The sequence below is a fragment of the Myodes glareolus genome, chromosome 3 (genome assembly GCF_982192425.1).
Source record: "Myodes glareolus chromosome 3, mMyoGla1.1, whole genome shotgun sequence".
In the NCBI taxonomy this organism is placed as follows: Eukaryota; Metazoa; Chordata; class Mammalia; order Rodentia; family Cricetidae; genus Myodes; species Myodes glareolus.
In genome coordinates, this window is record NC_142028.1 from 18244982 (window position 1) to 18257138 (window position 12157).

At 37.6% G+C, this 12157-nt stretch overlaps 1 protein-coding gene across 1 annotated transcript in view; it reads left to right on the forward strand.

The window, feature by feature from the left end:
* The window catches only part of Lrp6 (LDL receptor related protein 6), a 120582-nt gene that overhangs the window by 17773 nt on the left and 90652 nt on the right, over positions 1–12157 (forward strand). The window contains exon 2 of the mRNA XM_085687252.2: positions 3481–3874. Coding sequence (XP_085543378.1) covers positions 3481–3874 — 394 coding nt within the window. The remainder of the gene's footprint in view (positions 1–3480; positions 3875–12157) is intronic.

A 12157-nucleotide genomic window follows, 5' to 3' on the forward strand; every position in this document is an offset into this window, starting at 1 on the left:
TTGAATGAAGTCAGGTAAACATTGTGGAGTGAACACATGGTGTGTTGTGCATGCTGACAGGAAACGAGTGTGTGGAGTCTGTTGCATCTAGTAGATAAAAACAGCATTACAATTTTGTCTAAGCAGATACGGGTGGCGATGTTGTAGACCCTATTCATGCATCAGAAGGGTAGCTGTACAGATGGACTTTTTGTTAATGTTCAGGTTAGTGTACAGTCCCTAGAAACCTGCAATCACAGCTAGAGCTGTTAACAGGTTAATGTCCAGTCCCCAGAATGCTCAACCCTAACTAGTGCTACAGAATTAAAGCTATTAGTTGGCTTCTGGTCTCCTCCAACTCCAGTGACACTCATAAAACCCATGAGACTTTAAATTACCAGAAAAGTTCTTTAGATTTTTGTAGAGAAAACTGTTCAGTAGAAATATTAAAATTTGACAAGTCTCTTGTCACTTAATACCATAAACAAGTTTAGTGTATATTTCTTTCATGAATGATAGAGCCATAAAGAAGTTATCTCTTAACTATTGCATTGTTTTTACTCTTGAAATGTAAGGGTTAAGTGTCCTGGGAATTTCTTTTTAGTTTTCTTCAGCCTTCGGCATTGAACTCTTCACTAATAGAAATGTTTTTTCTAATGTTTCTGTTTGGCTTCTACTATAAAAAGCTGAATATAAGACTATTCAATAGTGACTATTGGGACTGGTTCATTAGTGTGATGTGTGCAAGCTTGCCATGAGTTCAGGGATATTTGACGTGCTTGTCTGTCTGTAGTAGTTACACACAGTAAGAAGAAAGGACTCAGTTTATTTCTCAAGTGAAGTGGTTGCCCACAGGTGTTTGACAGAGAACCCTGGGTTTCAGTATGGTTGGATCAGAAATTCATGTTATCTAACAGATGAATAGAACACGTTTGACCAGTGCAGTTCTAAAAATGGGATTAACCATTACTTTTTTTTGTAGTTTTATGAGCCACTTATTTTTTCAAATTAGAGTAATATTTGTACTTTATAAAAGGGGGTTACTTTTAGGGGTGGATAGTTGAGCTCACTTGATATTCTTGCACATGGACCCTGGTTCTGATTGCTAATATTTACTGGGTGGCTCACAGCCATCTGTAAGTCCAGTTTCAGGGGATATGACACCCTTTTCTGGCTAATGGACACCAGGCATGCATGTGGTGAACAGATGTGTAGGCAGAGAGTGTACGTGTGTGCGCACACACACAACACACAACACACAGACGTTTATTTATATATGATTTTCAGATCATATAAATCTTTTCCTATTTACTGAAAACAAAACACTCATAAAATAAGAATAAATAAATTCTTTTTATTTGTTTTTTGGTTTTTTTTCGAGACAGACTATAACAGTTCTGGCTGTCCTGGAACTCAGCTTTGTAGACCAAGCTGGCTTTGAATTCACATAAATACACCTGCTTCTGCTTTCTGAGTGCTGATGTGAGCCACCACCGCCCGGCCAATAAATACTTTTGAAGAGAAAATTGTTAGTGTCGATAGTATTTGGGTTGGGCTTTGAACAGTTTTAGACCTTATGTAACTATGAAAGAATACCATGGATTATTGTGTTTATTATCGTTCTTGTTGCCTTATTTGTGGCCTTTGTTCTGTTCTAGCTTCTAGATCATCACTTTCCTTTGCTGACACTACCCATATTTGTTCATTAAATTTAAATGAACTAATGTTTATAAAGTGAAAAATTAGTATCGTATTAACTGTATTTTAAGTGCTCTGTAATCATATATGGCTGATGGTTACTCACTGTGCAGTGATGACTTCCCATTAATACGGGAAGTTCTGTAGGACAGTGGCACTCAGTTTTTAATTGTTGATTGATACTAGGAAAGTAAATCAGAAACTTGGGATAGATATTTAATAAAAAAACAGAATTTATACGATTATAGTCCTAGTAACTCAACTTTATCAAAGTTAAATGTTATTTCTCTAAGATAGGGTTTATATTTGTGATACTAGGTCTAGTTAGAGATTATTAATATTGAACAGCATAAAAGTTATAGTATCAGGTTTTGCTAGGCTGCTTATTTAAGTTGTATTAAGATACTGATATTGTATGTCAATAGATGTTTCTTTTTTAAAGCATAAAATGTGGGAAGGTCTGATATGTACATACAGCTGTGAAGCTATCTTCATAACTGAGACAAGTTTCCTCATACCCGTGTGGGCAATGCGGCTCAGTGCTGAGTGCTTGCCTGACTGTTCACGTTCCGGGTTCAGTCCCTAGCCCTGCAGAAAAACAGTGGGGAACTCAACTCTTGTTTCCTGTTCTTTTTCACAGCTTTCCTCAAGAAGATCATCCTTTTGTCAGATTAGATTAGTTGACATTTTCTATATGATGTCATAGATGAGCATCCTGAAATAGTTTTCTTTTTGGTTTGACATCTTTCTCCATGTGCCTATTTAGAAATTAATTCATTTTTCATGTATAAATGGTTCATTACTTTTTAGAAATGGTGGTTGATTTTGGTTTTTGGAGACAACTTCTTTTAGCTCATATTGACCTTAAAATCCCTATGTAGTCAAGGAGAACTGAGCTCTGATTTTTCTGTCTCTTCATTCCTGGTGCTGGGGCTGCAAATATGTACTGCTCCTTCTTATCTATTACTATACCACTGCTAGTTGTTGATTACATTTGGGGTGATTCTGATTTATGGTATTACAAACAAATTTATTTGAACATTTATTTGTAAGTGTTTATATTGATACGTATTTATTTCTCTTTAGTAAATACTTAAGTGTGTAGTAGCCAGATCATATGGCCAGTTGTACATCTAGCCATTAATAAACTGTCAGCTGGAACTGAGGCAGTAGTTCATGGTGAAGTGCTTGCGTGGCATACTGGAGGACCCTGGGTTTGATCACCAGCTCTGTAACTGGACAGTTAACCAAACACTTGCCAACTCTTTCCTACCAGTAGAGCATGAGTGTTCCAGTTCCTCTCTTTTAGTATGTATAAGTTTTTAAATTGTGTCTGACAGACTCAATAAGAAAAGACACCTAGGTGGAACTGATTTCAGTTCTCATTATGTTCTTTTTTAAAGTACTAGAAAAACATTTTAAATGTAAAAAGATTTTAGCCAGTTCACTATTGATTTACTTCTCATTTAAAAAAAGTATGTTTTATTTATGTGTGTGGATGTGTGACTGTATGAGTTTATGTGTACCATATGTGTAGTGCCCATAGACCCAGAAGGCACTACAGAATCCCTGGAGCTGGAGTTACAGGTGGTTGTGAACCATTTGATGTGAGTCTTGGGAACGAAACCCAGGTCCTTTGCAAGAATAGCAGGCCTTCATACCTGCTGAACCATCTCTCTAGCCTCTTTATTTCTCACTTTAATTTTGATAGTATTTGGTCACAGATGCTGATTTGAAGTCCAATTTATAAGATTTGATATGTTTTCTTCTTTCTTGCTTATGTTTTTTTTCTTTTTCTTTCAGCGGCCCCTTTGTTGCTTTATGCAAACAGACGGGACTTGAGATTGGTTGATGCTACAAATGGCAAAGAGAATGCAACGATTGTAGTTGGAGGCTTGGAGGATGCAGCTGCGGTGGACTTTGTGTTTGGTCATGGCTTGATATACTGGAGTGATGTCAGCGAAGAAGCCATTAAGCGAACAGAATTTAACAAAACTGAGAGTGTACAGAATGTTGTCGTTTCTGGATTATTGTCCCCGGATGGGCTGGCATGTGATTGGCTTGGAGAAAAATTGTACTGGACAGATTCTGAAACTAATCGTATTGAAGTTTCTAATTTAGATGGATCTTTACGAAAAGTTTTATTTTGGCAAGAGTTGGATCAACCCAGAGCTATTGCCTTAGACCCATCAAGCGGGTAAGTGTCTGTGTAATGTACAGAAGGCTCCAGTTTCTTTGTCTAGTCTTCTCCATTACTAAACACTCCTCACTGCTGAGGGGTGGTGGTGTGGGAGAAATGGGACTCCTGGTTTTGTTTTCAAGTAGACTTGACTATGGAAAATTGGATTTATTTTTAAATGACAGTGTTTATCCACAGTTGGTGGGGGTGCAAATTAATAGAACCGTTGTGGAAATCAGTTTGGAGATTCCTCAAAAAATTAAAAATAGAATTACCGTGTAACCCCATGATTTCATTCCTGGGCACATGTCCAGAGAACTATACACCTAACATAGAGATAGTTGCGTGTTCATGGTGCTTTATTCACTACAGAAAATATTGGGATCAACCTCGTTGTCAGTCAGCAGATGAATGGGTAATATTCGTTATCCATGGACATTGTTCAGCTCTAAAGAAAAGTAAAATTTAAAAATTTCAGGAGAAGATACAGTAGGGAGGGCCTTGGACCTTCTCCAAAGCAGTGTTCCTTACCCTCTCTGAGGATTGGATGGGGGTGGGGTGGGAGGATATGTGGAGGGAATGGGAGGAGGGGAGGGAGTGGGAACTTGGATTGGTATGTATAATGAAAAAAAGGTAGTTTCTTTTCTTTTTTTAATATACTTTTTAAATATGCACACACACACACATACATACAACACAATAAAACACAAATACACACACAAAAAAATTTTCAGGAGAACTGGCCCTGCCCATTGCTCATCACTGTAAGGGGTGAATTAGCCAGGGCAGTTCTGAAGAGCTCACCATAGTGACAAAGATGGGGTGGGGGGAGATGGCAGGCAAACAAACCCTGAAAGAACCTAGGCCCAGAACCAGAATTATATATTGTCCAACCCTAACATCCAGCCCATCTGTGACCTGCTGGAACATGGAGGTGGGGAGTTGGGTGAGGGTAGGGTCAGCCCTATAGGGTCTCCATGACACAGGGCAGCAACCTGTTGTCCAGGAAGAGTCCCAGTGAGGGCTCATTGTTGATGGTGCAGCAGAGACCACAGGCCTCGAACCAGAACAGTGATTCTTTTCGATCAACACCTGCATGTAAAATTATGTGGATAAAGGGGTTTACTGAGCAACTCACTGTACACTGTGACTTCCATGATGAGATTTTTTTTCCTATTTTTGTCCGTCCGTCCATCCTTTCCTTCCATCTTTCCTTCTCTTAAATCTTATTTTGTTTATTTTAGTGTGGAGAGGGAGATGGGTGGAATTGGGAGGAATGATGTGAAGAACACAAAGAATAATAAAAAATATTCCAGGAAAATGGATGGACTTAGAATGTAAAATATTCAGTGAGGGCTCATAATTTCAGAAAGAAGAAAACCTGGATATTTTCCCACATATGGGAAATCTAGTCAAACACACACACACACACACACACACACACACACACGGTACATGACGATACAGTATAACAGTAGAAAAGGGAATAAGAAAGGGTAAATATTAGGGGATTAGGGAAGACTGAGTGTACGTAATGGACATGAGATATGAAAAAGGCTGTAAAGCTAATTGTTTTTCTAGTTCTAATGCTGTTGTGGAATTTGTTTGTTTTTAATGGTGAATAAATCCATTAAGTGAATGTATAAAATCAAATGTGAAGCCTATGGCTTCAGAATTGATATTTAAACTTTACAGAAGTTCACTGAGACTTTGAGCCTGGTTGGTTTTGGTGTGTGAGTTTTATTTGCAGTTTTTTATAATAAAGCTTATAAAATTAAGAAATATGGAAAAACAACAATATAAATAGTTTTGTTTTTTTACAGAAGTTATAGAACAACCATGTTTATAGTTCTTGTGGATTTTCTTTTTAGGCATTAAGGGAGAAGGAAGACTTAGTATCTAATCACTTAAAATGAGTTTTCAAAGAATATTCTTGATCATAGATTATCATATAACCAATTACTTTGCAATGGTATCTTTTATATTAAACTGTGAAATACTGCTTAATGTATCTGTGCTGAATGGAAAGAATAAATATCAATGTATTTCTACTTAGCTAAACATGCATTTCATGTACTTGCAGTGATGGTATTACTTCCGTTTTTTTTTTTTTCTTTCCCCCCCTGTGCTAGACAAACTCAAGGCCTCACTGAGGCAAGGCAAGTGCTCTCTTCTTGAGCTACACCCCTGGAGTTGCAAAGGGTTATTTTCTAAAGAGAAACATAGCTCAAAACTGAAAATTCCATTTCTCAGAACATGAGCTCTGGGTCTGCATTGCTCTTCACACACTATCTCAGTCCTGCTGTACACGGTTGTACATTTTATTCAGTGTGTTGCTGTGGCTGAGAGTAGGTACCTATGTGGATATGAATCTGAAATGAATGAACTAAGATTTTGTTAAAATCCCAAGGTAACTTCTGAATATGTTGAGTATTTTAATATATTTCTTTGATATTTTTTAAAAAATGACGTTAGAATGCTTTAGATTTCTTTGTAGATAGGAATAGATTAATTTTTGTAATAAAGTAGAACTCAGAGTAATCAGATAAAAGTTTGTATGGATTTTTTTTTTAAATTTCAGGCCTGATTTGCAGGCATAGAATAAAGGTAGTAGTTCCATGTTGTAAACAAATGAAACGTTCATTTAACTGTAAAAGATGACAATACAGTGAAATTTTAGGGTTTGACTGTTCTCTCTATACATATTATATAAAATATATATGATCTGTAATTAAGGTATCATGAGTCTGGGGTGGCTCAGAGATTCGCCATGACCACGAATAAGTTTTAATAAGAGACTTTCTATTTAGGTACAGTACCCAAACCTGACACCGTGTTTACGTGCCTGAGAGTGCTTCCAAGACGCAGCCCCTTAACCATATCAGTCCAGAGTTTATAAAGGCAAAACCCTAGAAGTTAAAATTTTGGGTCTTGTGATTGTCTTTTTGATCAGAGTAAGCAAATTTGATTACAAAAGCAGAAATAACAGTCTTAGGACCTTTTGTTTTGTAAGAACAGCAAATTTTACATCCAGGAAAATAGGGAACTGGATTGGCAGGGTATTCAGTATCTGGGGAAAAAGGGAAGTAGGTTGATAGGGCACAGCCTGTACGAACTAGGGTTTACATGCTAGAGGTACTTTCTTTTTATTTTTGGTCTCAAACGTAATAATGCTAACCACCACAAAGGAGCAACTGTGGAAGTGAGATGGCCCTTTAAAATGCACACGTTAGGGTGTACAAAGGTGGAAGGGGAGGGCCTTCCACCCAGCCACAGGGATCAATTTTGGTGCAAGTGCCATTAAGTGTCACCATTACTCTAAGCCAGCTCCCTGTCACTTAATGAAGCATCAGGAAGTGTGGATGTAGGAAAGGGTTGGGAATCAGAAGAGGGATTCTTAGAGGCCGTGCGTAGTAGGCTGTTCCAGTTAGAGACTTTGGTTGTTGAGAACTTTGAGCATAATCCTGAGGGGTGGATGTGTTTGTGACATTCCTGCTTTTGGAGATCATGTTAGATTCGCTGCTTCCACTGATTGTTAGGAAGAAGACTGGTAAGGAGCAACAGTTCTCCTCCCCTCTTATGCCCTCGTCCCCTCTCCCTCTTCTCCCTCAGTCAGGTCTTCTCAGAGTTTTGGAGAGTACAGCTCAGGCTGGGGTGGCATTTGTCATCCTGCTTCAGCCTTCTGAGAGCTGGGATTAGACATTCCTGTTCCCCCATTTCCTCCATTTTTTTCTTGACAGGCTCGTTCCCAGTACAAAGGTGGTAACTGAAATTCACTGTTGAGTGCTAGTGTGTTTAGCTCTCTCCATTTGCTACTTCTTTTGGGAAGAAATGGGGTATAATTTAAGGATCTATCTACTGTCTACTTAAGGACAGAAACTTGGGAGAGATAACTTTTTCTTCCCATACATAACACACATTATTATTATATGTTATTATGTGTGTTATGTTACAAGTATTTGAACATAGGAAGGGTAGTAGTAAAGGAATTAGAAGGTCAGTGAGAGCTTCTTATTGGGTTGATTACTCTAATCCTTTTTTTTTTTTTCCTTCGAGACAGGGTTTCTTTGTAGCTTTGGAGCCTGTCCTGGAACTAGCTCTTGTGGACCAGGCTGGCCTGAACTCACAGAGATCTGCCTGCCTCTACCTCTCTAGTGCTGGGATTAAAGGCGTGCACCATCACTGCCTGGCTAATTCATGGTGTTACAGCTTGAATACTATAATTCTGGTATCGTACCTTGTTCATGTTTACATGGAGTTGTAATTGTGTGGTAGTACACTACACACACACACACACACACACACACACACACTTGCTCAGCTCTTAAATGATTGCGAGCTAATGATTTAGTGAGTGGAAATTATTATTTTCATTTCATTCCTTAAAGCAAATGAGCTTTTTTCCTGCTATAATAGGCTTGCTATATTACTAAAAAGTGCACTAGAAGTTTTTGTTTATCTGTTGCCTTTTCTGCATTAAATGTGAGCATTTGCCAATGACTCAACTTATACAGCATTGTAAGATTCAATAATAATGTACTTTTAAGGTAGCGATAGTTGTCATTTAGCTTCTAAATGTAATTTGGTGAAAATATACACATTCTTTTCCTTCAGCCCAAACACCTAGTGAAATTTTTTCATTATTTCTAATGTTTGTGGTTAATGGAGTGGGGGTATAAGTTCACCTTTTCCTCTTCAACAGTTCTAAAAAAAATGTCTTTACTTTTTGGGAAGTTACTTTGACTTACATGGCTATTTAAAATGTAATTTATGGCTGATGAGATGGCTTATTGATTAAAGGTACTTGTCACCAAACCTGATAACCTGAGTCTGAGTCCTAGGTCTCATATGGTACAAGGAGAAGCAACTTCCGCAAGCTGTCTTCTGACCCCACATATTTATGCACTCTTTTACATGTACACACAATAGCAGTAAATATAATTAACGTGCAATTGAGGCCAAATACAATTTAGCCAAATGGCATATATTTGATAATTAATATGATAGGGAAAATATTTACAAATTATATTTTAAACTTATGAATTAAAAATATATCATGGGACTGGAGAGATGGCTCAGAGTTTAAGAGTATTGACTACTCTTACAGAGATTGTGAGCTCAATTTTCAGCAACCACATGGTGGCTCACAACCATCTGTAATGAAATCTGGCTCCCTCTTCTGGCATGATAGCAGAACATGATATACACAATAAACAAACAACAAAAGAACCCCCCTGAAACATCCCCCAGAACAGGTTTTAAAAAAACCTTTCAGTATCTTTCTTGATCTTAGAATTGTGTCATGGGTTGTGCTTTTAGTGCAAAAGCAGTCACAGTTTGAGTTTACCACTTGCCAAACAGAAGAGTTGATTTCCAGATTTATATTCTGGGGAAACATGAAGTTTACTTTTTAGATAAAGTGCTTGGAAACAGTTCTGAGGAAAAAAAGTAGACATTTTCAGAGTCCAGAATCCTGGGTTTCGAGATTCAAGAGTCAACTGTGCTCTCTGACATCACCATGTTTAAAATAAAAGGAAGGCAGTTGAATGACTGGTATTGTGGGCACTGGGAACCAGTGCAGACATCTGTGTGCTTTGGGATGTATGCAGTTCTTTGTATTACCAGTTCACTTAGCCTAGACTGAAGGAAGATTTTTCTAAATTGGGCCTCTATTAGTCTGCCTCCCCTCCCCCCAATGCTGACTGGTAGTGTAGAATTCAGTCCAAGGAATAAGAAAATGTGTGTCTTATGAAAATGTTTCAGAAAGCAAAGTTGTCTTTTCTATTGAGTAGAGGACATTCCTGTACCACTCCTGTTCAGTTCCTCATTCTCATTCCCACATTGCTATACTGACCTTCATGATGCTGAGAACCTGATTCAGGTCAAGTCCCATAGTAACCCTAAGATTTTTTTTTTCCCCTTGATTCCAAATCGCTAATTATTACTTGCAAGTAAAATGTTAGTGATTGAGCTTGAATCTATCCTGTGTGTGGGCAGCAAACTTGTGACCTCAATGGCACAGATTTTAAAGATATATTTTTAATATTCACTGTTAATACTTATATATTAATAATACTAAATGGTCACTTAAAATGCCTATGTAAGCACTCAGGAGGTGTAGGTAGGAGGAACAGGAATTAGAGGAACGTCTGCGCGGCATAGCAAGTTTAAGGCCAAATCTCAGCTACATTTAGAAAGGCATATTATATCTTAAAAGGTCTAAGGGCTAGGGATAGAAAAAAAGAGGGAATTAATGTATTTACCTGATAGGTATGCTATACTTAGAATTGTGGGGTTCTGCCCCTTTTTTAAAACCTAAGTGATTTTTCATTTAGTTATGCATTTTTCATATGAATTTATTCATTCTTTCACAATTTCATACCTGTACATATCATACTTTTATTATGTCTTCTCCACCCATGCGTTCCTCTGTATCCCTGTCTCTTCTCTTCAAGTTCTCCCCACTTTCCTATACTTTCTTCCTCCTTAAGCTCACTGTGTAGCTCAGGCTTGAGAGCCTCAGAGTAGTTGAGAAGGCTTTGGGCTATCAATGCTAAGTTTAGAACTGTTCCTACAGAACAGATCCTTTAAAAAATGATTCAACTGTTTTTATTGTATATCTTACACTGGGCCTTGCTTTTTCAGAGCTGTTTAGCCTTTAAAACCTATTTAAGTCCCTTTCCTTATAGTTTCACTTGATATAAAATGAAAAATACTTTAAAATGTAAAAGGAATTTTTTATTTACAGAATGGAAAATGTAGTCAAGGGATTTGTATTTATGGCTTCTGTTTTCTATTTTTTAATTAAATTATTTATTTGGAAGTGAGTTAACATTTTTAATTAGAATATATGTAAAATAAGGGGTTATTATGATATCCTGTACATGCATAACATTTTGAAATTCTTCTTATTGGCTATAAAACAACCCTTCCTTCCCCCCACTGCCCCCCCCAAACACAGTGTTATCACCTAAAAATTAAAAGTAGTATATTAGAAAAATTGTTAGTCTAGACAGGAAATACTGTTGTAAGTTGTGCATGCTCAGCTCCTGGAATATGAATCCAGGCCCTTGGGGGATAGTGTGTGAGTATATATAGATGCTCTCAAGTATTAGAATAGAGCTTTTTTCCCTCATCCAGTTTTTCCTTATATAAAGTAATGTCCATAATTTTACCTTAAGTTAATGAATTTTAATTGTCATTTTGTATGTTGTCCTAGCTGTGTAGCTCTGGCAGGCCTAGAACTCACTGTGAAGGCCCGTCTGGCCTCCAGCTCAGAGTTCTACTTGCCTCTGCCTCTCAAGTGAATTATCTGATTTCTTTCCTTTTTTCGCCCACATATTTTAAGCTTACTTTTATTGAGGAAATATTGAAAGGGAACATTTGTGATACTAAATAACTTAATATAGCATAATATATTTTGGAACTTTGTTTTTTAGTAAAAGCTTTCTTTGTAGTATGACCTTTTGGTTTTTGTTTGCTTTTTTTGCTGCCAGTTTGTCAAATCGAAACTGGGGCTCCTGCACTCTGCTCCGAGCTTCATTCCCAGCCCATAGCTTATGCCTTAAAATTGCATTCTTCGTACAAAGAAGGACATTTTCTGGTGGTACAGAATAAGACATTTAATTCGGTTTGTTTGAGACAGGGTCTCATTCTGTGGTCCGGACTGGTCTTCAGCTTCATGGTCCTGCTGGGAATGCAGGGATTCATGCTGTAGCACAAGTTGTTCTCTTAACTGTGGCCACCCTTCTGCCTCATCTTCCTAAGTCCAAGCACTGTTATGCCTAGTTCTGTATTTAATTTTGGAGTTGGGAATTCCTATACTATATATGATAAATTCAAACCCTAAACCTTTGTGAGGGCACTCTGTGGCTATACAGTATTTGGTGAGTTTTTCATTTACCATGTTTTCAGTGGGTTAAGCTGAAACAGAACTTCTTTGCTTTCTCTGCTGGTGGTCAAATCATTCTTTTCATTTGTTCCTAGAGTGCTCTGTGCAGAAATCCTAACACAGGCTTGTTTGTATTCTAAGGTTATTCTTCTTGTTATGTTTGCACTAACATAGAAGCCCTTTCGATTCTGAGATCAGAGACCCTCTAGGGTTGCTGTTCACCCAGTCTTGCAAGTTCTTCCTTTTCATTCTGTCCTGTTTGGTCTCTGCAGATCACTCTTTCTTGACACCCTAGCTCTGTGCTGACAGAAGTGTTTATATGTTTTATTTTGTGTATCTGTACAAACCAAGTAAAAAGTTGTAGTTTTAGGTGTTTTCTAAAAGGAAGTTTTCCTGGTTAACCAGTTACC